This window comes from Triplophysa dalaica, chromosome 4 (assembly GCF_015846415.1).
Source record: "Triplophysa dalaica isolate WHDGS20190420 chromosome 4, ASM1584641v1, whole genome shotgun sequence".
Classification (NCBI taxonomy): domain Eukaryota; kingdom Metazoa; phylum Chordata; class Actinopteri; order Cypriniformes; family Nemacheilidae; genus Triplophysa; species Triplophysa dalaica.
Window position 1 is genome coordinate 6,076,337 of NC_079545.1, and position 19,454 is coordinate 6,095,790.

The following is a 19,454-nucleotide window of genomic DNA, read 5'->3' on the forward strand; positions in this document are numbered from 1 at the left end:
TGGGGCGCAGGTGAGGACGGTGGGGCGCAGGTGAGTCGCAGGTGAGGAAGGTGGGTCGCAGGTGAGGAAGGTGGGTCGCAGGTGAGGAAGGTGGGTCGCAGGTGAGGAAGGTGGGTCGCAGGTGAGGAAGGTGGGTCGCAGGTGAGGAAGGTGGGTCGCAGGTGAGGACGGTGGGGCGCAGGTGAGGACGGTGGGGCGCAGGTGAGGACGGTGGGGCGCAGGTGAGGACGGTGGGGCGCAGGTGAGGACGGTGGGGCGCAGGTGAGGACGGTGGGTCGCAGGTGAGTCGCAGGTGAGGAAGGTGGGTCGCAGGTGAGGAAGGTGGGTCGCAGGTGAGGAAGGTGGGTCGCAGGTGAGGAAGGTGGGTCGCAGGTGAGGAAGGTGGGTCGCAGGTGAGGACGGTGGGGCGCAGGTGAGGACGGTGGGGCGCAGGTGAGGAAGGTGGGTCGCAGGTGAGGAAGGTGGGTCGCAGGTGAGGAAGGTGGGTCGCAGGTGAGGAAGGTGGGTCGCAGGTGAGGAAGGTGGGTCGCAGGTGAGGAAGGTGGGTCGCAGGTGAGGAAGGTGGGTCGCAGGTGAGGAAGGTGGGTCGCAGGTGAGGAAGGTGGGTCGCAGGTGAGGAAGGTGGATCGCAGGTGAGGAAGGTGGATCGCAGGTGAGGAAGGTGGGTCGCAGGTGAGGAAGGTGGGGTAAGGTGAGATGAGCATAAGAGACACACGAGAACCTCGCTGGAGAACCTTCATGTAATTCTTTGAGTCTGAACGACTGAATGTGGACGTGAGTCTTTTGTAATGTGGTTGATGAGGTTGATGATGAGGAGCAGGTGGCGGTGATTAAAACTTTGGCCAGCGTGAGTGGGGTGCTGTCGTGGTGTGAGAGCCTGGTGAATCCGTAACAAGAACACTATTATATGACTAAAAATTGGATAAATTGGTTGGGCAGCAATTTCTCATAGTAATATAATCAACTGAAATTATATTGAACTGATTTAAAACTCGTTTCAGTCAGTTCAATGTAAATTAAGTTCAATTGACTTGTAAAGCTAATTTGATTTAACTTAAGGTTTTATGTTTTTTTTTTTTACAGTGTCACTGCATGCATAGTTTCCCCATTTTGTTAAATTATCAGATCATTGTTTAATAGATAATACAATTAAGTATTTAATGTAAATTTTTGTAAATTGTCAAGTGGACATTTTTAGAGGGACCCAAAGAAAATAGACTACGCAAAGACTTGCCCTATAGACTCGGCAAACTAAATGATAGATAATTTATCCAAGTTCAGTTTTAGAGGATTTGTTTGAACCCAGCTCCCCTAAGGTTCGCAAATGTGTCCTAAAAAGATGTGTTTAAATACAATTTATACTTTAACAACCAAGTGGCCCTGGTGTGATCATACTACTCTTTTAGCTAATTGTAACTTTGATTGATATTTTGTTATAATGCAATTAAATGAATACATTTTTGAGCGTGACTTAAAAATATTTCTGTGGCTAAGTTGTTGGAGTGTTGAGAGTATAGAGCAAAGCACCATGAGTTTGATCCTGGGGAATATATACTGATATCTTGAATTGAAGGTAACCCATTTTGGAAGGAATGCCGTATGAACTGTATCTGAATGTTTTGAGGTCCCTGTATTTATGTCACTACAATAATTTAGTAAAGATATTAAAGCTTTATTCCTAATTCCAGTATAGTGGCTGTCCTGATAAACGTCAACCAAAACAGAGGTTCATATGGGCTTCAACATCCTATTGTGATGTAATTTCCTGCATGTAAACTATGGGCAATTCCATGCAAATGTAAACCTTAAGATGAAAAAAAGTTCATACCACAAGCTTTCACCATACTGATCTGGTAAGTGAATTGTCACATACATAATGAAATTGTAGCACCCAAAGTTGAATACATGTTCCTCATAAATGGGTATATGAAAATTAAATATAATAACTATTATATTGTATAAAGAGCCATCCCTAATCTATTTTCTGGGTGCTCTTTTTTTGTCACATGCATAATACATAAATGTTTCCCTCTTTTAAACTATAGAATGCATGTGTCGACTGATATTTTTCTGATGTCTAGACTCTATCAATAGGGGTTTGGTATCATTTAAACAGATGGTTCACTGTATTGGTAATGAATACATTCTCTGAGAATTTATATTTCAAGTTTTGACTGATGTAACATCCATTTTGCTGGACCTGCACAAATAAAAATAAAATAAAAAATAAAATAAAATGAAAATATGAGTACCCCATAAGATCAACAAATTGGACCTTTCTGGTCTTTGGGTCATGTGAAGGGTTAGAAGGCTTCGCAGACACAGCATGTTAGATTTGGCAACCTCTTCAAGAATCATCAATCCTAATCCACCATCTGGCTTGAGAAAACATCTGCAGTGGACCAAAAAAGGAAAAGTTGGCTGGTTAGGCTGATGATTCTTCAGCATCGTTTTACATCACATGAAAACCTTGCAAAATACGTCCAACAGATGCTTTACCCTCCAGTTGTCTTGTTGAAGTTTATCCCTCAGCAACATGAGTTGTTTGATCACTTGAGGGAGTTGAGTGGCTTTGTTTTGCACACAGTGATAGTTGAGAAGGCAGTGCCACAGTATCTGGATAACTTCATGGTCCTGTGCTTGTGCATCGATCTGTCAATCAAACCCATGATGTGAAAGTGCGCTGCGCATTCGATTCAGTGAAGAGTTCATCACTTTCATACCTGTGCTAAATTGTCCTCGGAAGTTTGAGACCACACAGAACCTCCCCACGGCGCACATAAACTGAACAACAAATCACATGTTTAGGAGCTCTTGCAGCGTGCCTCATAGTTCCACAACCCTTTCAACAGAAAGAGCTTAAAATTCAATACATCCTGCGGAGAAGACCGGCTTAGACCAGCATGAATTTCCAGTGATTCAGTGCTGGTCTGGTCCAAGTCTGGCTGATGGATGTAACCTATTTAAAAGCTTGTGGGGAAACCAGCACACTGTTGTTTCACAATCAAAAATCAAAACATTTTTGCATTGAGAAATATAGAACCAGTAATGTATGAGTCAATGCAATATGACTTTTAATCTGTGAAGATTTAATCAAGGAAAGTTTTTTTTTTTTGGATTATTATCAATTAAATAAGTGTAATGTGGAAAATAATATAAGATTAAAATAAAATAAATATGTATGGTATATATAGCATTCAGTATTTAGAAATATTTGGGGGTGTTTCTGCAACTACGAGCACTTTTGACCGTCCAAAATTAAAATAAAATCAACCCCTGTGAATTTTATTTTTATCATCAGAGTCTGAAATTCACATTATAAGGTCAACAAAAGTGCACGGGGTCATTAAGATTTTAATCTGGAACATGTTTATGTTTGTAATTTAATATACAGGAAACCTTGAAAAGGTGCTGCAGTAAAGACATGTTGGGAAATGACATTTTTGCTAATATGGCAGCTAATTGGCAACAAGTAAGGTCTAACATCCCATTAGTTTTGACTCTTAGCATCTTTATAAACATGAATTATACACTAATATTTTTTTAATGTAGTTCAAAGTACAGAATAACTTAACTGTATGGCAAGGACACACAATAAATACTGACAGAGAAAATATGATATTTACATTACATTTTTTGGATCTTGTGAGTGAGGTAGTGAGGTGGCCTAATCTATCAGCAATGTGCTCATGTGGTAATTTCTGCTTCCATAGAAACTAGACTTGTTAGTCTTTAATAAAACTTCATTATAAAAGCCTTTTTTCTTTGTTGCGGTAAGGACTCAAAGGTGTTGGTCAGGCACATTTACTTCATAAAATTATAAAAAATGATCAATTAAATATACAAAAACATGTACGATGCTGTATATTAATATGTATAGTAAACATGTCCATTTGAAATAATGTCATATTGTAATTCAATTACCTTTTTTTTCATATCTTAATATTGTAACCAGAGTTGTGGGACATGAACAAAAAAGGTTTTAGCCTATAAATGCTATATAATTTTACATTAAATCACATTAATCGTTAATTATATATTTTTCAAGGTGTGTGATGACACTGTGAATATATTGATAGAGCGTCATGTGACAAATATTGACTTTAATCTAAAAGTTGGGACTTAAAAGCGCCCGCAGTTGCAGAAACACCCTTACAGGATTTAGGGTCACTCATCAGAGTTAAGCAAATTAGAAATTTTTAAAGTGAACTTGCACAGAGACTTAGTGATGTATGAACTGAACGGGTTGATGGTTCATGACAGAAAAAAAGAGGTCAGTTGAGGTCAGTGATCATCGATTGACATTTGTCTCCATCTTGTGGTAGAAAGAGCAATGGATCAGATAGTCTTATGCAGCTGCAGTTTAAACTACTGGAGGAATTTACAGATAAAAACATCTGCATTGACATCCTATTAATAAAGTCGTTTAAGCGAGGAAGACAGCAGGGTTTTCATATTCTTCTCTCTTAATTGTACTTTTCAATAAAGTCGTATTACCCTAAAGGGGTTTCTGCTAATATGTACATATTGATCAATGTGAGTTTTATTGAAAAGTATCGAGGATTCTTAACGTACACATACCTCCACAGGAACTGCAATTTAAGCAAGCGCCGCTGGTGTAGTGGTATCATGCAAGATTCCCATTCTTGCGACCCGGGTTCGATTCCCGGGCGGCGCATTTTTATTTTTACCCGTCAATGTGTTTCTGCATACATGTTATTATGTGTGATCCTAATAACCACTGACAATCATATAATTAACACAGCGTTCAGCAAAATTACATTTAAACATCTTTAAAGCTTAAATCGTTGTGCGCTCTGTGGTTCGTATGCGCATGCGCAAAGGCATTTCCGGTCCGGTTCCTCCGCCATCTTATGTCGCCTTTCCATTGTTCATAACTGGAGTGAGCCGAGGCGGCATTTCACATTTACTCTCATTGTAACCCGTTTGTTGGAGAAATAAGGAGGCAACGACACTGGAAAGACGGAAACAGCGCGGAACTCGAGATCATCTCAGAATATACACAAACGGATTTTCTCTCAGGGTTCGGTGTCTTAATTAGATCGGGGAAATATGATGGACGACGAGCAGCCCAAGACCCTGTACGTAACGTTCTATATTTCTGTGATAAGCAACGGGACAGATAACTTTACGTTACTTATACTCATTCAATATGGGTACTTTCCATCACATTCTTTGCCAAAAGTATATATTTTGTAGTTAATTTGTGTTAATAAAAACCTAAAGCGTGATGCTAGGGAACTACTTCCACAAAGCAGACGTGTACCTTATGCGCCTGTAACAAAAGCTCTGCGAATTGAAATAAAAGATTCATGTTATGATTTATTTTCGCCAAAGACCATCGTAGATTAATCGTACTCGCTTGATTTCAAAGCATCGCGTATTTGCTTGTGTTAAGTAACGTAACGTTACAGGCTTATTGTGAGAATTGCAGCAGGCCGGAGCAAGGCCGCTCTCGCGCGCACTGCATATAGAGCGAGTGTGTGAAGTTGCCTTGTACTTATTGAAAGCTCATTGTCGATAGACAAAGAGCCAGACGACTTCATTCACTGTCGCATTCACAACGCGTTACTTTTACACGTAAAATGGACACATCGGATTGACACCGCCAGTGTGTGACTATTCAAACATGCGTGACGCTACGTTGTAAAAACAAAGACATCAAAATGGGTAATGTCACTGTTGGTACGTTATATGGACGTGAAGGGGCTTTGTCGCTGGTTAACTCTGTCTGTGCGATCGCTGTTATGTCATCCCTTTGTTTGAAACTTGCTTACGTGATTATAGTACACAATAATACGTATATTATACGTTTTTTTACTTGAATGACCTATGCCATGGGTAGTCTTTCCTAGACAACAAATCCTTTGTAATGTTTGTTTGCTTGCCATAACTCAACTTGATCCCACGTGTACATGCTTGCAATCAATAAGCAAATTATAGGTTTGAATACGTTTTTTTTGTATTCAACAGTTAATTTACTTTGTCATGTGCTCTCTTTTGTAGGTATGTTGGAAACTTGTCACGCGACGTGACAGAAGCTCTTATTGTACAGCTCTTTGGTCAAATTGGCCCCTGCAAGAGCTGTAAAATGATTGTGGATGTGAGTACATTTTTGTTGGCGTTACTGTCCATTACTATTCTTTTTAAAGTATTAGTTCACAAAAAAAAGATGGACAAGATTTTTCTTCCTTTAAAAAGAAAAATGCTTTCGTTTTGATTTAGACTGCAGGTAATGATCCATACTGCTTCGTGGAGTTCTTTGAGCACAGACACGCTGCTTCCTCCCTTGCAGCCATGAATGGACGTAAAATAATGGGTAAGGTAAGCTATCGTATCTACAGGGTGAGTTGGGCTGGGACGGGAGGGTGGGACAGTTAACATATTTCATGTGAAGTGTGTCAAACCATTTTATTTGCATCGCTTTGAACAGTTACTCTGAGGTCAGCATCAGCCTCTTTACTGGATGTTCAATATGAACTGAGGAGGGAGACTTTGATAGTGTTTTGATTTTAATATTTCTAGTCTCTATGCTCCGTTCATATGCATAATATCACGGTTGTGGTTTTGTACGACCTCATCCACCAAATGATTAATCTGAGGCAAGAGAGTCATTTTCAGCAGATGCTGTCAAATAGGCAGGGAATTCAGGATCATTCCACACTAAATATATTTTTTATGGCATATAGAATAAGACCGCATAAACCATTAGTTGCACATTTTTTCATGTTTTTCATAAATGTTCCACATTACCTCCTCAAATGTATAAGTCATTCGTAAAGTATACATTAGAGGCAGTCTTTCTAGCTCTTTACGCCCCATTCAGTTTCAAATATTTTATCCTCAACAGGTAATGAAGGACCATTTGAGGAGTAATACAAGTTGGTAATTTCACTTGTTTTGTAAGTCCCTTATTATTTGGACCCTTTTACTACCAAGATTTTTTTCCTTTTCAAATAAATTCTCAGTAGGGCAGTAAAGTGTGAATTATTAGTGTTGTCAGGTCTCCCTTCTCTCAAATGTACAATCAGACACCCATTGTGTGTAAGGAGTGATGTATTTACAGCTAAGTGGAAAGCAGCAAGTTAAGTGGATCTATGTGTTTTCTAACCTTTGTTTCAATTTTTCTGTCCTGCTTCCGGGTGTTCTTCTGTATAGGAGGTAAAGGTCAACTGGGCTACCTCACCAAGCAGTCAGAAAAAAGACACAAGCAGTAAGTTGCTTTCTATCTTCCATTTTTTCCCCCCATGTAAAACATAACATTGCAAACATCTGTTGGGCAATTAAGTGGGCTTCTTCTTCTGCAATCGATCAAAACTGTTATTTAAGAGCCTCTTAAGATGAGCAATATTCAGTCATTTACAATAGTCACAATGAGTTTTTGGTATTTTTCAGATCACTTTCACGTCTTTGTTGGAGACCTCAGCCCAGAAATCACCACTGATGACATCAGAGCCGCCTTTGCACCTTTTGGGCGGATATCGTAAGTCAAAGAGCGAAAACGAAATACATTTGGTCTAGTTTAGCGAACCTCTGTTTTCAACTCAAACATTTTTTCAGGGATGCTCGTGTTGTAAAAGATATGGCAACAGGCAAATCTAAAGGCTATGGATTTGTCTCGTTCTTTAACAAATGGGTGAGTCCTAATCCCAGTCAAGACATGCAGATTTTAAATGGGCTTTAAAATCCCAAAAGCCTGTCGTAGATCTATGCTGATGGTCTTGTTGTGCTGGTTTTTGGCAGGATGCTGAAAATGCCATTCAACAGATGGGAGGTCAGTGGTTGGGCGGCAGGCAGATCAGGACTAACTGGGCCACAAGAAAACCCCCAGCACCCAAATCCACCTATGAAAGTGAGTTCTTATTCATAGTGTCGAATTTACGCTTGTGCTCCGATGCATGATTGTGTAATCTCGTTGAATTCAAATATGTTGCCTAGACTCAAGAGACTTACTTAAATAAAATATTTTTGTCACCCTGATGAAGGTTACTAAATGAGGACATTTTATTAATAAGATGCATTTTGTCATTTATTTTATTTTAGCAACAAACACCAAGCACTTGTCATTTGATGAGGTAGTGAATCAGTCCAGCCCCAGCAACTGCACAGTTTACTGTGGTGGGGTCAGTACAGGCCTTACAGGTGAGCTTTTTCTTTTACAAAATCTTTTTGACATTCAAATGCAGGCAAATTTGAATGGAAAAGTAACAATAAAATCCTCCTCCCTTTTTGTCTGTTAAAGAACAACTCATGAGACAGACCTTTTCTCCCTTTGGCCAAATAATGGAGGTTCGAGTGTTTCCAGACAAAGGCTACTCATTTGTGAGGTACGCCAATATATTACCATTATCATCGCATTATTCACATCGTGATGGTTACACGAGTAATGGCAGAGGATCATTGTGAAACTCTTTATTTCTGCAGGTTCAGCTCGCATGAAAGTGCAGCTCATGCAATAGTATCTGTTAATGGCACGTCTGTAGAGGGTCACCTGGTGAAATGTTACTGGGGTAAAGAGACCACGGACATGATGAGCCCCATACAGCAGGTCCAGGTACCCCAGGTGAGCAGGAGCATGTTTTCTATTTTCGTCCTGTGTTCTGCTCTGTATAGAAAGGTTAAAAAAATAGTTCACACTAAAAATTGTCTCTTTCAGTGGTAGGAATAAAAATGACTGTGATGGTCAAGTCAATGGGGGACCATTTTTGGATGAACTATTCCTTTAAGAGCATTACATACCTTGACTGTTACTTGTAATAAATGCATATTGAGTGTTTTTAGCAAGTGTATTATTTTGACTTTATTTTATTTGACCTTTATAGCAGAACAAAGTTGGCTTTGCTGCACAGCCGTATGGTCAGTGGGGACAGTGGTACGGCAACGCACAACAGATTAGCCAGTATGTCCCGAACGGCTGGCAGGTACCTACTTACGGCGTGTACGGGCAAGCCTGGAACCAGCAGGGCTTCAAGTAAGCTACCAACATGCATCAGCAACTCTTTGGAACTCTATTTGACATAGTTTTGTCTTCTTTGGAAATTACTTGAATTTCTGCAAAAAAGGGAAATGGAATTTGAAGTATATCGGAAAGGGTTTTATTTTGCATGTACAAAATGTGACCCCGTTTTTTGAAATATGTTGTTTTCTTCACTAAATCATTCCAAATAATGTTAATAACATTTAAAAAAAATATTAACTTAATATCTTTAACATTGGTGTTTCACCACTAAGTGACATTTGCATTGTTTGTAGTCATTTACAGGCCGGGGCTGGGTGGACCGGTGTTGGCGCAGTGAGTAACGGAGGTGTGGTGGAGCCGGCACAGGGAGTCAACGGGACCATGCTAGCCAACCAGTCCAGCATGGGCACTGCAGGATACCACACACACTGATGCGGCAATGGACAACTCCAGTCCTCCACTGCAGCTTCAGCAGGGATTTACACACAACCTCCCCCACTAAGCCTGGTCTGGGGAGGTAGTGTGCCATATTTGACCCTCTCCACCTGTAAACTTGGTCATTTGGGTGGACTATGAGGCTAATCTTGTCATTGTTTGGCCTTGAGTTGGATTAAACGCACCCTGATACACAAACACACATTCGGACACATTTAACACGCACCCACGTAAATCCATAAGTCTTCGGCCTGGTCTCCGACTGACTTAATTGGAATGGACTATGCCATTTTTAAGTCAAAGTACTATAATCGAATAAAATCAACAATAACTGCATCTTTTCCATTTTGCTTTTTTTTTTGGTTTGTTAGAGCGATTTCAGCTGCTGATTTTGTAATATATGATGCTTTGCCTTTTCTTTTTTGGACTTGCCATTTTAAAAGCAACATTGTTTTCTTGAGAGGAGCGATGACACCATTGAGTTGTTTGAAATGTCAACTTTTTTTTTTGTTTGTTTATAAAATTAATAAAATGGATGTCAACTGTTGTATTTTTTAATTAGACATTCAATTTCTCAAACTAAACCAATTGCAGGGATGACTGCCACATTTTTTTAAAAGGCAGATAAATATTGCACAATATTAATACGTTTTCAAAACAAATTTGATGTTACGCAAATTTTAGGTATTTTTAATTGTTTTGCATTCCACTTTTTTTGAGGGCGTATAAGTACAATATACCTTTCTGTATGTAAATAACCAGACAACTGTGTTCAACTGTTGGGACGCTATATAAACTCAGATGTTGATTATGGTTGCTTGCTTGCTTGCTTCTTTTGTAGGTAGGTTGGTGGGTGGGTGGGCAGAGGGGTTTGGGCTTCAACTGAATTATACTTTGACATCACAGCTCTGTTAAACGCTGGTCCATGTGGTTCTTAAAGTTTCTCCAAGGGAATCTCTTGTGGAAGAACTTTCCTCATTGCAATGCAGTGCGAAGATCCAGAACATTTTGCTAGACTTATAATTCTGTGTATAAAATCTAAATATCAACTTTTTAATTATTTAGTATTATGACATGACAGAATGGATCAGAATTTTGCACTGTTGCCCATGGGAGTGTCAATAGTTGAGACTGGTTGTGTTGCCTTATTTTGAGTTGATTTCATACGAGTAAACTGATGAAACATAGGCAGTGCCTATTAATAAGTTGAGAGCTTTTGTTTTGAGGATTTAAAAAAATAATGTTCATCATACTACAATGTGTTCTTGCTTTGACTCATTAAAATGCAGATGCGAAACAGCATTCCTGTCTGTCCTGTTGTGTATGCCCTTCAACTAGATTTGCTTATATTAACATGTGGACTGAGAAGCTCCTTATCATCTCTCAAATCTTTGATGAGAGAATTAATTTGTGCTGTTGGTTCTTGGAGATATCTTGCCCCCACTTTCAATTATATACTGTTTTATTATAACAATTACATTATAAGGAAGTACAATTACACTTAATATTTCATAAATATATAAGCACTTAAATAATTTCAAGTTTCACACATAATTCATTTGTTTCACATGATTATCCTAAAACATCTTAATAGTGCAAAAGAAGAAAAGAAAAACATTGCAGCGAAATCAGAAAATAATTGACCCAAATAATAATGAACAGTATGAGGAAGTCTTCTCAGTCGCTAGTGACTTCAAATCCCAGAATGCATTTGATTAGAGTGCGTGTGTCCAATCAGGAGGCTCGTTACAGTTGCAGCAGAGTGTCTGTATGTAAGAAGCAATGGCGACGGCTACTGAAGATCTGCATTGAATCTGAGCGCTCCAGAGGTTGGCGCGTCTCTCATCATCACACATTTAAATCATTCATTTATGATCATACCGTGAACGCATATTCGAAAGTGATTTTGATGTTCTGTTAAGCTTTTAATGTAGTACTGTAAAATAGCAGCGACATTTAACAAGAGCCAAAAAAACAGCTTTGCAGCTGTAGTCATTAATGTTTTGGCAAGTATTTGAAGATTTGTTTAAAGTACGTTAATTGACAGCTTGCAAATGTGTTTTTTGTCTGTGTTATTTTGGTTCACATGTTTGAATTGCTATAAACTATGCCAAAACTTATTTGTTCTGGTGTTGAGAAGAGAGTTTTGGACAATACACATTTATTTTTTGGTGAATTAATTCAATGATTATATTCATTAGGTATTACACTAACAAAGCGAGTACCCTGGTGCTACCATATTAGTTGGGTCGTATTCGGTACTACCAAGCCAATACCGGGACTATGCTGAATGCCTTTCTCTATACAAATATCATTGTTTTACTTTTCACCCTGTGTTTCATCAATGGTTAATTTGTAAGAAAAGTGATGTAACCATGCATTTCTTTTTTGTGGGCTGAGTACCATTTTTATTTGTATTACCACTTCAAATATCATGGTTAACTAATAGTTACTAGTGTGAGGAAAAAAATGTATTGTTAAATAATTGTACATTTTCGTAAGGACTACCAGCACTTTATTGTGAAAGTAAATACTTTAAATCTTTGTTTAAGGTTTCCTTTTGTTGTTAAAATTCACATGTGTTGCTTTCCATCGTAGTGTATGTCATAACAGACAAATGGACAGCCCTCTGGTAAACTCCGGAGTACCTCTCGCGACTCAGACCATGATTTCTCCTGTCACTCAAACCTCCAGTAACTCTTCTGGGAAACCTCGGGACAAACCGAAGACGCCCGCTTTCCTGTTTAACCTGGGCAAGGCTACCCTAAGAGGCATCCGCAAGTGCCCTCAGTGCGGCGTTTACAACGGCACCCGCGGCCTCAGCTGCAAGAACAAAGCTTGCGGAACCGTCTTGAGGGATGGACTTCATGGGACGGGGCGTTTAAAGAAAGGGGCGTCTGAAGTGGTTCAGGTCGTGATGGACGGTGGAGGAGGAAGAGCCGGGGGTGCTCAGGTGTTCTCGGTACGTCAACGGGGGCGTGGTTCTGAGCAGCGAGGCTTCGTGGAATTAGTCCCCACAGACACAGCCATCACTACGGCTGACGGGACCCTGGTGACCCGTGTCAACCTCGGGCGCTGTTACATGCCCTCGTGCCAGCAGAACGAAAGCGAGTCGTTGGTTGAAAGCGGCCAGAAGGCACCCAAAAGTCCCTGCACCCACGTTAAGCAAGCGATGGAGTGTCAGACTCAAGCCACACCGCTGCCGCTCAAGAGCTCTGTGCTCGAGGCCCTAGCGGCCACGTCCCAGGCTAAAGAGGAGTTGTGGAGGCTGGCGACAGAGACACCTGGACCTCTAGTGCAACGGGTCTCCAAAGGTACCCTGATAGTGAAATGCCAGCCGGAAGATACCCATCCTCTGGGACTGCTGCATCTGACGGTGTGCTTATCTGGAGCTAAAGAGAAGATCGAGGGTTCAGTTCCCTTTCACTGTGCATGTCACGTTCCCACTGGAAAAGGGGCATTAGGGCCGAGGAGTTTGGGTCAGCCAAACCTCAAGGACAAAGACAAACAGCACAGTTTACCTGAACACTGCCTGCACTTCTTCGCTTGCGTCTGTGCCTTTACAAGTGATGAGAAGCTAGCCTTTGAGTTTTCAGCTTTTCTGAACTACAACTTGAATGGTAAGATCGTCTTGAAAGGAGTAGTTCACTTTCAAAATAATTTTATTATGATAATTTTCTCACCCCCATGTCATCCAAGATGTTTATTTTTCTTTAGTCGAAAAGACATGAAGGTTTTTGATGAAAACATTCCAGTATTGTTCTACATATAGTGGACTTCAATGGACTCCAAACGGTTGAAGGTCAAAATTAGATTAGATTAGATTCAACTTTATTGTCATTACACATATACAAGTACAGTGTAACGAAATGTAGTTTAGGTCTAACCAGAAGTGCAATTAGCAAGTGCAGGATATACAGTGTGAATAAATACAGAATACAATATTAGGAAAATACTATACAATGGCCATGTACTACGAAAATATGACAGTCGGTTTGTACTATGAACAATATAAACAGAAGGCTATATACTGTGAACATTAATGTACATGTGGTACAGTTTCAATGCAGCTTCAAAGGCTTTAAACGATACCAGACGACGAATAAGGGTCTTATCTAATGAATCGATCGGTCATTTTCTAAAAAATAAATAATTGTATATGTAACACAATTACGATACGTGTTCTTGACTTCACGTAATTACATATTTTGTGAAGTCATGAACGCGCATTGCACATCATAGGGAGACGAGCATTTGTATTTATAGTTTTTTTTTATGACCGATCGTTTCACTAGATAAGACCCTTATTTATGTCTGGTTTGACCTTCAACCATTCGATGTCAGTTGAACCTGGAACCTTTTCATCAAAAATCTTCATTTCTTTTCGACTCAAGAAACAAATACATAAACATCTTAGATGACATGGGGGGGAGTAAATGTTCATGAAAATTTATTTTGAAAGTCAACTACTCCTTTAAGGTTGTCTGCACCTTGACAGAACCTCTGTTCCTCAATATCTATGCATCAGAGGTGATTGTCAGTATTACTTGTGTGTATGTTCAGGAGTGCAGGATAGGACAGATGCCACAGTGCTCAGTATATCTGAATCAAAGCAGCACATTGAGCCCTCCATCTCTCATCATTCCAAGAGACTCAAACTCATGGAGTCCTCAACTGGTAAGCCTAAAATAACGGCTAAATCCACTTTTATTCTGTATAAGATTTTACATTTATACCTTCATGTCATACAAAACCTGTATATGACTGCTTCTTCTACCAACATTCTTCAAAATATCTTATGTGTTCTGCAGAAGAAAGAAAGTGATACAGGTTTGGAATGACATGAGGTTGAGTTAATGGTGAAAGAAGTTTGATTTTTGTGTGAACGGTCCCTTTAAACATGTTGAGCATTATTTAATAATGCAACCTGCAGGGAGTGAGGAATATGTTGTAAGTGACAGTGTTTGGACTTGTCGATTCTACAGTATGTGGTTCTGCACGGTTCACATCTGTTTTCCTCTTTTATTCTTTGTCTTTTTGGACCTCCCACAGCTTCCTCTGTCTCGTCTCCATCTCCTCTGGCTGTCAGAGACCCTTCTGCACCCACTCTAAACCAACGCAAGCCCACTCACAAAAAGCACTCCAGTTCTGCCGGGCTTAAAAACCCAGGTGCTGACAAATACTTCTCTTTTTCTTTGACTGTATTTCTGCTTTATTCCATCTTCATGCTCTTTCCCTCCCTTAGGTTCTTGGCCTTTCATTTTCTTGTGGCCTTATTACATAAGCACTTTTCTCCGTGTTGTTTTGAGATGTATATGATGATTTCCCCCATTTAAGTTTGAAAATGTAGTAGATGGCTTCAATTAAGTTTTTGGGGTTTTTAATGTCGTTTATGTGGTCTGAAGCAGGAAGCAGCCAACCGGTGGATGAGACTCATGTGTCACTGGGTTTCCAGCAGTGGTTGGTCAGCGTCACTGAGAGGATCCATCAAACGATGCACTTCCAGTTTGATGGTAAGACCATATTAGAGGAAATCTTGATAAGACGGATAAAGGTCAATCAGAAATATATCATTTTTTTTATTTTATAAACTGCATGGTGCAAAAACGTGTTGTGAATTTAAGGCAGGACCTAAGAATGTGTGCAGGTCACACTTAACAATTAAAACAAAAACACATCTTGTCAATGAAGGAACAACTGCGTATTTTCAGGATCATTTTTGTATTGTAACTTTTTGTCAGTTTCCCCCCCCCTTCCCTCATTGTATGTCCCTTTATGACTGAAATAGTGATCCTGTCTAATTCAAATTTACATAAATTAAAGGCACAAATACTACATTATATAAACACACATTACTTTTATAAATATAATAAAATTGATAATGTATCTATTTTTGCATTTGTGTAAGAATTGTATAAATACCTATAGAGATTATGAAGTGGGTGATGTGAAATATGACCTGCACACATTCTTGACTTGCTATGTGAATTTTTTCTAAATTTGTCGAACATTTTAAGCTTTCTGACATCTGTTTACATTTGTCAGATGTAAATATTGAGTTGATGCTGATCAGGATGTTATGTACATGATGTTGATATTGCATGAACAGGAAAGCCAGAGCCACTGGTCTTCCACATCCCGCAAGGTTTCTTTAACGCCCTACAGCACCGTTTGTCACTGGGCTCAAAGAAGAGAAGACTGCCCAACTACACCACCAGTGAGTCAGTGCTTCAATTAAATCTCACCGCTGTCTTTCTGAAACCGAGTGTCCCCATATTTTGTGATTTTTGTTTTATGCCGACTTGCATTGCATTATACATTTACATACATATTTGTATCCAAGTATGTGCAACCCCTGGATCAAAACTACGACTTAGGCATTGCTAGCCACAGAGCCACAGGAAAGCCATAAATCCCATTAATGATTATTATTAGTCATCCTTTATGTTTGTCACTGGGTTTTGCAAATATCTATCCAATAAAAAGTATTCAAAAGTGCTTGTCAACTTTGATAACCCAGTATTTGGTGTTTTTTGCATTTTTTTTTGCATATAAGTGTTTTTTGCATTTCCTGAAAAACATATATGATTAAGACATACAAGGTTTCAAAAGGACAGCGACGATATGAAATAATGGTTATAAATCAAGTGGTTCTTGTTCTGGATCCTGAGCAATGCAGAATTTCAGCCCTGCTGTAAAAGTGTTATATGTTTCAGATTAAAAGTGCCTTGAATATATTTCATCCTATTTTCATCCTTTGGTGTTATATCCGTATCTTTAGCATTTGTGCGCAGTGATGCTTTGCCTCTTGGCTCTTTCTCTAAGTACACCTGGCACATCACCAACTTGCTACATGTGAAACGCATCTTTGATACACCAGAGGTGTGTACTTCTATCCACCTGATTCTTCTTCCTCACCTCTGTCAGTAATATCTATATCTTCTATATCATGGTCACAGTCTCTAAATGATGACATTCTGTTTGATCAGTTACCCCTGGAACTCACTCAGAGTTTTGTGAAGAATAGCGATGGCTCCTATTCACCATACCTGTGTCGGGATAACCCTTCTGATTCTGGATCAGATGCCGGCAGTCAGTTAAGTTCTAACAAGCCTTTGCCCATCAGACCACTGGAGCTCTGCACCTTTCTGAGAGTGGGTGAGTCTGCACATATTTACGTTCACTTAAAATACTTAAAGATTATTACTCATACAAATTAAGGTTTATGAGCCTGTAATATAGAGATTTTGCTTGAGATCTTAGTGAAGAGAAATGCGTCAGTCTGTTGATGTTTGTGGTTTTCAACATGAAAATAATTTGAGTAATGTCTTTTAAATTATTAATAACATTCTGCACGTTAAACCACACAAATATTAAACATTTCTATCAAACAGATGGAAGTCTGAGACATTTATTCACCATCATTTCATGGACATGTCTGTATATGACACTTTTTTCAGTGGAACACAACAGAAGATATTTTGAAAATGAAAAAAGTGCTTTTGTGTCCATACAATGGAAGTCAATGTGGGCCAATGTTGTGTGGTTACCAGCAACATTCTTCAAAATATCTTCTTTTGTGTTCTGTGTAAGAAAAAGGTTGGTTTGAAATGACAAAAGTAAATGAATTTTAAGTCAATTTTGCAATTTACCTTATGGGTATTATCCATATCACACTTCACAATGCTATAAGTGACACACTGTGCTACTATTTCTCAGGTACATGTTCTGCAGAGCACACGGACCCTGTGCCCTTTGTAATCGAGTGGATCCCGGACATCCTTCCCCACTCTCAAGTGGGAGAACTGAGAATCCGGTTCGAGTACGGCCATCAGGTGGGCGGAAAACCTGAAGGCAGCAAGAGCTCTGGGATGGAGAAAACAGTGACAGATACCAGCCCAAACCAGTGAAGATGAATTTTTCCCTAGTTACAACAGAGAATGCTCTCGTTTCAAATTTAATTTCATATAAGCATTTTATGCACTTATTTGATGAGTTTTAATATAAGCAGAGCAGTTGTATTGAAAACTGTAACGAGCTACTCAGGTAAACCTTCATTCTCATTTTTCAGTGTAGTGAAAAAGAAGGTGTATATTGAACTGTTGTTTCTAAGGTTGTTATCCAAATTATTCGGTTAGAATCACTGTTTACATGCGTTCATGTAAATATACAACAAAATAATAATAATGTAATAACACTTCGTATAATGCTGTAAAATAATAATACGTTTCTAATAGTAAGATAATAAGTTTTTGTAACTGTTAAGTTCACCAAATTAACCATGGACATGTTTCTATCCCCTAACAAGCAAATATTTTGTTACAGTACATCTGTTATTTTATCATTTAAAACTTAATTAATATTTAATATAAATAACCAAATATTTTGGTTAAATTTTGCTTGTGCTGTCTTTCAAATAATTGCGTGTTATTTATCTGTTTAACTAAAGCAGTTGTATATTATTCATCTTTAGGTGTGCAAATGTAAACTTTTTATTTTGGATGCTTACTGAATACTACTTAATGTTAAATGTCATGCAACAATGTATTAAACCTGCACAGTGTTTGATATAGTCACAATGTATGCTTAGAATAATATATTATGAAGGTGTTATGACTCGCGATTCACAATAAAAAGGATTATTTCAATGATTTAAATTATGTCCAGTACAAGTACTTCTGAAATGTTATTTTCTTTAAACATGCAAGAAACAAACATTGGCCCCTGGATCACAAAACCAGTCTTAACAGGAAAAAAAAAATAGTAATAGCCAAAAATAAATTGTATGGGTCAAAATGATTAATTTTTTATTTTATGTCAAAAACCATTAGGACATTAAGTGAAGATGATGTTCCATGAAGTTATTTTGAAAAATTCCTAAATATATAAAGACTTAATTTTTCTGGGTCGATACTGCATAAACGCCTACAAACCTCACTCTCTGTCTTTGGGAATTACCCACTCAGTTTGGTATCTATTTGATACTGTTCTTTCCTAACAAATCATATATCAAAAGAAAACGTTTTTATTTAGTTTTCTCGATTTCGAAAAATTGACCTTTAAGACTGGTTTTGCTGTCCAGGGTCACAAATAGGTGTAAATTTAATTTAAATTAATAGTTTGCCTATATAACTATTTACCCAGCTTTCACTGTTTTAAAGTATTTTTACAGCTGCCTCCTGTGACTTTTTAAACTCCAAACTAAACCACTTTTGAACTGTTTACTATTTCCTGATTATATGCACTGCTATCATTATGTATCATATGTGCCTGTGTTGAGTGTAACTACTATATAGGCATTGTTGGTTTACAATTTATGGACGATAAAATATTGAACGTTAAACAAAATATTGTACTAAGAATTGAAGGAGAGCTGATCCCCTAACAAAGCACTTCAAGGAATCATTATTATTACTGAACAGTTTTACTCATTTTTGTTGGTTCTGATATTTTTTAGTTTGACTATTTTACAATATTTAACTAAATGTATACTTCGTATACTTTTAGTTTGTATCTTTCCTATCATTGGAACTAATAAAAGATACAAGATATGGCTAACAAATAATAAGTACAATAACAACCACAATTCATTTATTTTAGTCACACAGGAAGAAAACCAACCTGCTACCATGTGGTTTAGACTAGAATGTCTTTAACCTGACAAAAACTGGGTTAGAGTTTTTAAGAAGTAACACCTCAAACTAAGGAAGAACCATCACAAGAAAGTCCTCTGCATAGTTTCTGAAGAACTTCATGAATTTGACAGGTAAGTGTTCCATGGTATACATAAAACTTCACTATACTTAGCATACCAGAATAAAAGTACTATCAAACAAATAAATAAATAAATAAAATGCCTATGCTAATAGCACAGTCGACCAAACAAACATATGAACATACATAATTGTATGTATGATTAATCTCATAATTTAAATCTCATCCTCTTTTACCTGTCGTTACTGTATACTGTTTTATTATTCTATTTATATTGTATTATATTGTATTGATATATTTCACACAATTTTAAAAGTGCAGTGTG

The 19,454-nt window shown here is 38.3% G+C and overlaps 2 protein-coding genes and 1 non-coding gene across 6 annotated transcripts; all 3 read left to right on the top strand.

The window, feature by feature from the left end:
* The first annotated feature begins 4,607 nt into the window (after positions 1-4,607).
* Positions 4,608-4,678, top strand: trnag-ccc (transfer RNA glycine (anticodon CCC)). The gene has a single exon. It is a non-coding gene; the product is annotated as a tRNA-Gly (tRNA).
* Positions 4,679-4,870: 192 nt separating this feature from the next.
* Positions 4,871-10,717, top strand: tia1 (TIA1 cytotoxic granule-associated RNA binding protein). The gene is made up of 12 exons (XM_056745943.1): positions 4,871-5,102; positions 6,028-6,124; positions 6,247-6,345; positions 7,180-7,234; positions 7,417-7,504; positions 7,582-7,657; positions 7,765-7,873; positions 8,065-8,163; positions 8,264-8,348; positions 8,446-8,584; positions 8,844-8,992; positions 9,274-10,717. Exons 1-12 carry the CDS (start codon positions 5,074-5,076, stop codon positions 9,410-9,412), a joined length of 1,164 nt encoding a protein of 387 aa, XP_056601921.1. The 5' UTR covers positions 4,871-5,073; the 3' UTR covers positions 9,413-10,717.
* A 459-nt stretch (positions 10,718-11,176) lies between these two features.
* On the top strand, positions 11,177-18,066 carry c4h2orf42 (chromosome 4 C2orf42 homolog). 4 transcript variants are annotated; one of them, XM_056745939.1, is made up of 9 exons: positions 11,177-11,244; positions 12,014-13,035; positions 13,979-14,092; positions 14,468-14,584; positions 14,821-14,928; positions 15,525-15,632; positions 16,197-16,297; positions 16,405-16,573; positions 17,135-18,066. In XM_056745939.1, exons 2-9 carry the CDS (start codon positions 12,033-12,035, stop codon positions 17,323-17,325), a joined length of 1,911 nt encoding a protein of 636 aa, XP_056601917.1. In that variant the 5' UTR covers positions 11,177-11,244; positions 12,014-12,032; the 3' UTR covers positions 17,326-18,066. The 4 variants fall into 4 exon arrangements, with proteins under 4 accessions (XP_056601917.1, XP_056601918.1, XP_056601919.1 ...); XM_056745940.1 differs by having other exon boundaries at positions 14,824-14,928; XM_056745941.1 differs by lacking the exon at positions 14,468-14,584.
* The last annotated feature ends 1,388 nt before the right edge of the window (positions 18,067-19,454 follow it).

What these genes read in the sequence shown, in the direction of transcription:
- tia1 (XM_056745943.1), top strand. Translation starts at nt 5,074, where the DNA reads ATGATGGACGACGAGCAGCCCAAGACCCT. An exon ending in GGTCAGTACAGGCCTTACAG is followed by an intron (nt 8,164 to 8,263) that starts GTGAGCTTTTTC and finishes TGTCTGTTAAAG; the next exon opens with AACAACTCATGAGACAGACC. An exon ending in TGGAACCAGCAGGGCTTCAA is followed by an intron (nt 8,993 to 9,273) that starts GTAAGCTACCAA and finishes CATTGTTTGTAG; the next exon opens with TCATTTACAGGCCGGGGCTG.
- c4h2orf42 (XM_056745939.1), top strand. Translation starts at nt 12,033, where the DNA reads ATGGACAGCCCTCTGGTAAACTCCGGAGTACCTCTCGCGACTCAGACC. An exon ending in ACTCATGGAGTCCTCAACTG is followed by an intron (nt 14,093 to 14,467) that starts GTAAGCCTAAAA and finishes GACCTCCCACAG; the next exon opens with CTTCCTCTGTCTCGTCTCCA. An exon ending in TGCCGGGCTTAAAAACCCAG is followed by an intron (nt 14,585 to 14,820) that starts GTGCTGACAAAT and finishes TGTGGTCTGAAG; the next exon opens with CAGGAAGCAGCCAACCGGTG.